Source organism: Opisthorchis viverrini (assembly GCF_000715545.1).
Source record: "Opisthorchis viverrini unplaced genomic scaffold opera_v5_26, whole genome shotgun sequence".
Classification (NCBI taxonomy): domain Eukaryota; kingdom Metazoa; phylum Platyhelminthes; class Trematoda; order Opisthorchiida; family Opisthorchiidae; genus Opisthorchis; species Opisthorchis viverrini.
In genome coordinates, this window is record NW_008751683.1 from 639,173 (window position 1) to 644,928 (window position 5,756).

General features: G+C 43.2%; 1 protein-coding gene across 1 annotated transcript in view; it reads left to right on the forward strand.

Moving 5' to 3' along the window:
• Window positions 1–2,213: 2,213 nt before the first annotated feature.
• Window positions 2,214–5,756, forward strand: part of T265_02259 (hypothetical protein) — a gene marked incomplete at both ends in the record, with an annotated part of 5,993 nt that continues 2,450 nt past the window's right edge. Inside the window, 2 exons of the mRNA XM_009166463.1 lie at window positions 2,214–2,333; window positions 3,709–3,996. Coding sequence (XP_009164727.1) covers window positions 2,313–2,333; window positions 3,709–3,996 — 309 coding nt within the window. The remainder of the gene's footprint in view (window positions 2,334–3,708; window positions 3,997–5,756) is intronic.

Consider the following 5,756-nt stretch of genomic DNA (forward strand, 5'->3'; position numbering starts at 1 on the left):
GACTATCTATATCAATAATTACCAGGAAAATGTCTTTCTCTTGAGGTATCACCCATCCTTTCCAATAGCCGTCATGAAGCGAAGGTGCACCCTTGATGGATCTTCAAAGCGAGCTCAATCCCCATATGGTATCTGTAGATAAAGTAGGACTCCTGGATGCTATACACTGTTTTCAGATCTCAAAAAAACTAAAGAATGAACTGTTTCTCTCTGGTATGTAGGAGACCACAGAAACACTTCCTATGTCCCAGAAGTCGGTTACTGGATCACTGAGTAATTACTTTTAAGGACCATCTGGATTCCACATCGTCCATGATCCTGCTGACCAACCACAGAGCACCAGTCAGAGGGTATTAAAATCCGTTCGTTTCTCAGACCACTAAGTGGTTCAATTTGATTGGACCCGTTTCATACGCTATGATGTTTTGTTGGGTTAAGCTGGATGGCCCCTTATACCACCGAAAAGAGGTGGGCTCACTGTTGAACCTGCAAGCAACATTTCCTGAGAAAGAGGATGACGTGAGATATCTGCAGTTAGTCCACATATAATTGCGCATAATCTGTCAGCTCTGTTATGTGGACGAAACTAATTCGCCGGAACAGAGCCTGGTGCCAACACAGACCTAGAGGTTCAGAGGATTTCTGAGTTCTTGATCCCACGATAGTTTCGTGATACCCGGACACTACTGAATCCAGTCCATGTGGCTCAAAGAATGTTTATCCCAACCGTTCCAAAGAGACAGAAGCTACTTTTATCACGGCCAAATGATCCTCTTGAACTGACAGCAGCGGTTGCCATACTCTTGTCTACTTTCTTCAAGGCGGTCTATCAAAAACTTTGTTCCGTCAGCCTTTTATTGGTGGGTTATAAAGCTGATATTCAATGCCATTAACAATGCCGTCAACAACATACTGTCCGTAAACGGCTGGTTGCCTGTTCCGATTTAAAAACTCAGACACTGTCAGAGCGGTAATAACATGTTAGACTCACAAGCCGGATTTCCGAAGACCATATCCCGGGCATAAGCATCACTGGTGATGTCTGATAAGAGCGCAAGCCGAGCCCACCCCGGTGATGTGGACTAACCAGAATAATCACTGCAAAACAGATTGAGTACTGTTCAAAAGACAGAAAGAGAGGAGAGAGAGATTGGAATGTGGCCTACCATGGTGATCTACTTTTCGTTCGGGATTGCCTTTAGTCCTCACTATTAAACTGGTCCCCAGCTATACCTAGAAATTTCCACTTTTTCAACAATGCAAATAGCTACAGCCTAGCTACCACAATGAAAGTAAACGGTACTCCCCAGAAGATGCACACAGCTGTGTAATTGATTAACATCTGTGCCTTTATTGTATTCAATTGCAAGGTGTTCTCGTTTCGTTAAGATGGAGAGTAATCTCTGTGCTTTTGGACCTCGAACGCGAACTACAGGGGAAATCTGGCGGTTCAGCAGGATGGACGAGATGANGAATGCGGCGTTTCAGCAAGGAGGGCGAGATGATCCCCCAAGAAGACTGTCGCCATGGGAGTCTCTATCGAGCAGCTGGGACAGTGCTGTTTCTGGGAGTGAATACAATACATATTACTTCTTGGACCCATAAACGAAATGCAATCACACAGCTCTTGCCCTGCCTTGAAGTAAATCAAACTTATGAAGATAATTAAACATTCAGATTCCTCCGTGAGATCGTATCTCCCTGGCATACCCTACGAAAATTGGGGACTTCGACGAGGCCATATTCTCGCTCAGCAGCTAATGAGTCATCAAGGTCACCTAGGCCAGCACACTAAGGTTTCCTCACATCTTTGAGCTTACTGCGTCAAATTAATTTTTCAGTTCCCGGATAATTCGTCATCATCGGAATATGCTTCTCACCCCTGTAGATTTGGAAGCGATCGGACCCTGAAAACGATACGACGATTTGTTTGTCATGAAGCACCACTATTTTCGCACCGTTGTTTAGTCTGACAATGACAGAATTGCGAGGAATTCCAGGCACGTGTTTCCGTACTCGTTTTTCGACATGGAAATCACTACTCCACTAAGAGTGGTGAAATTGATGGAGCCGTCCTACTGTGTATGTATGTTCGCATCAACATTGTTACTTTTTCCGTTCGACCGTTCAGTTGTCGGGTGCAGAACCGGAGTTGGTTGCATGGATCTAGTTAAATTCACTCAGCCGGTATCAAATGACAGACGTGCTGTTCGGTGATTGTCAAATTTGGATTATACGTGTCCTTGTGTACGCCAAGAGTATAAAGAGGCACATGTTTTGTGTGCCTACGAACGAACTGCGTTGTTTTTACCATGAGTGGTGAAAAATACAAGGTGAGTTGGACGGTGTTACTGACCGACATAAGCTGTTAACTTCTCCATTCAGTCAGTGTTTGAATATCAACCCAGGCTGAAAGATTGAACGATTCTTTTTGTGTGTTTGCTATTCACCAAGCCAGGTAACAGGATAGTTTCATATAGTTAAAATGAAATAAGGTTTTTGTCCACCTCAAAGCAGTTCATATGGTGCCGTTCGGAGGGTTCTTCTTGGAAAACCATCTGAACAGGTGTTCCAGAATTTCGAAGAGTATGATTCCTAGTGGTACAGTGAGGAGAATCAAGCCAATGGTTTCGGTTACTGTCAACAACTTTGTCCTTTTTGGTAAACTGACGATGGAACTACCCTATGGATTACTTCAGCGATTTCAACAGAAATCCTTTGGATAGTCATATTCGAGAGAGGTCGCAACCGATGGGGATTGCGAGCGATAAGTAAATGAATGTTTGAAAATATTCCTCAACTTACTCAGAACGGAGTGGGATAGTTTCCTTTTGGTTGGTTTTCGGTAAAACGGGGACGGGAAAATAAGCTTCATATGGGTCACCGAGAGGCACTTAGCATTTTTTTCGTTCTTATCCGAAACGAACAGCAACGTGAATAGGCTTAAAAACCGTCAGAGTAGGAGCTATGCACAGCACCTAAGAAGTTTAGATGGGTCAGTGGTGACAAATATGCACACATACCTAACGATTTAGAGGTATACCAGTTCAACTAATGAGTTATAAACCGTGTATCATAGGCAGGTTGGTTCCAACTGCTACAGTTCCGATCACCTGAAGAGGGAAGAGTGTGGGACATACAGCCAAGCATGAGTCAGGCACTCGCAATTTCTTAGAAAACAGATGACGTACTCGGTTCTAGTCGCATGACTGCTCGAAATGCCGAGTCAGTTTCACACAGTTACACGTAATGTTTAGCGATTTTTATTGAGATCCTTTATTCTGAACTACCTGAAATCCCAAAACACTACTTATTAAGTTGCTGAAAGCTCGTCGACAACTGGTTTCTTGGGAATCCCTAGCTAGGCATTGTCACCAAGGTTTCATCAAGCTTAAGTCCTATTTGTGCGGCGAAATATACGCAAGTGGCAAAATAAACATTCTCACGTCTGTTTGGAACCTTTAATCGAATGTGTTGCACAAAGTTCGCTTCATTTTTCAATTGGTCTATTGGTTGAGATATCAGAGTATGTTTTCTTGACGTAGCATGAGGTTGCTCGAAACTGGCGGTCTACCCAGTTGATGAGATAATGATCCAAATATCCCACTGGATTTCATGTGATTGCCTCGTTAACATCTACTTACTTTAAAATGAGTGCATTTAACCACCGATATCGCACAATTTACTTTTCATCACTGCTTTGTCCAGCTATACTATTTCAATTTCCGAGCACGCGGTGAAGTGATACGCATGGTGCTGCATGCAGCCGGTGTGCCTTTTGACGATGAACGAATCCCAGCAGATGACTGGGCAAAACGAAAATCTGAGGTTCCTGGCGGAAGGATGCCTGTGCTCCAAGTGTTCGAACCCGATACACCGGATAAACCGAAGAACTATGTGGAGAGCATGGCAATAGCACGGATGTTGGCAAGAAGATTTGACTTGATGGATTGCACAGAAGAGGGTTACTACAACATTGAACGAATGATTGGTGAAGTAAGCTGGCAAGCTTAGTCTTAGCAGTATGTTCTTAATGATAAAAAATGAAGCATCGCATCGAGACTGATATAGTATACACTCAGATCACGTGGAATACACTCTCTAGATGTAAACGGTTTCTTGGTGATATGCATATGAAACCAACAATTCATTAATGAGGACATTTCGTATTGTTCGAATGAGGAATCAGCTGGATCGTCTAACTGGATATGCCTATGCGGTCTTGGTCAGTTTGTTACCCCAGCATTCCTAAAGGTTATCGCTGTTGTTTGATCAGATGGTAGTTGATCCTTTCGCCGAGCTTGGCAATAGGTTTGCAAGCGTTTCGTCCCCAGTCGAGGATACACTGTCAATGTGCAGCTGAGTGGGTGTTTCCTTGGTGCGCAGCTGCGTTTATACAGTTTTTGGAGAGTATCTAATAGCTTGTCATGTGGCTGGCCAGTTGGTATATGTGCCTCTCTCGTAGTAATATTGGTGCGATCGTGATTTGAGCTGCGTAGACCTCGTATTCCATTGTTTGGTGGGATGGGTGTTTTGGGGTGTTTCAGCCATCCAACCAAGCAAATTTTATCCCTACTATTGAAGATATATAGATGCAAAAATGTAAAATTATGCGGCTGTTTACTAGTGACGGATGAACTCCAAACCAGAACTTTGGTAATTTTCACTTTACCCCTGAGACCAATGATTAGTTAGGAGAACTGATCATTTCAGTCGTGAATAATTTGGTAGCGAACGCCTCAATTGGGATGCCAGCTGCACTTGGGATCGGCGAAGGTACGAGCCCAAGGTCAAGGGCTTGTTACTTTTCAACATGCGAATACGTGACCTCCCGGGAGGGACGTTCTCGGTTGTGGAACTTCTTGTATTCCCTAATGAACATTCAGTTGTACGAATTTCATAGTCCTGTACCAATCAAGACAATGAAATAAACACCTTACTGAAATTTTCAGGTTTCATTATTAAACGGAATCAAATCGAGCAAACTAGGAAATTCGACTGAGCATCTCAGTTCATTTTTGGCTCAGTCAAATCGCGGAGACGGTAAGTGGAGCACTTCCCAAAAATATAAGTCGGTAAGGTGGAGCAGTGTGATATACCCAAAAGCCTTGGGGCTACTAACATGCAAATTCATACCGTTAAAGGGTTGTTTCAAACGAACGGAGATCAAATCATAGGTCTAAGTAATGCTAAATTACCTCGTTTTGTAAGAGGAAGAAGGAGTTGCCTTTGCTGAGCAATGAGTTCTGCAAGTCATTCTGTAGATGACACTGATGGAAAGTGAAGAGATGAGTGACACTTGGTATGTCACGAAGCCACTCAAGTTTTCTGAATTTTAAGGTGGCTACATTGACCTGCATGCACTAATTGCACCCTCTGTTGTGAGTCACACTTAGCTTCGTGACAGAAACCATATTTATTGATTGTATTAGATGACAGGAAACTGCAAACAACCTTGAGACTTTCCTGTTCTGTCGGCTAGCCCAGGATTGTGACGTAAGTACCTATTGAGGATTATCTCTGTATTCTGTCTAAAGTGATATATGGTGAAAGGTTTATACACTGTCAATTGTTTCGGGGTTTGTAGGTAGTTAGGGAGGCACCGAACGGACACCAATCACTTGGGTAGTGTCAGACCGAACCCAATGACTCCTTTTTCTTGTGAGTTCAACGACAGGATACTACGTCGAAAAGCCACTGAGTGATGTTTACATAAACTCAGCTAGTCAGATAAATCCAGGCCACAATGACATATA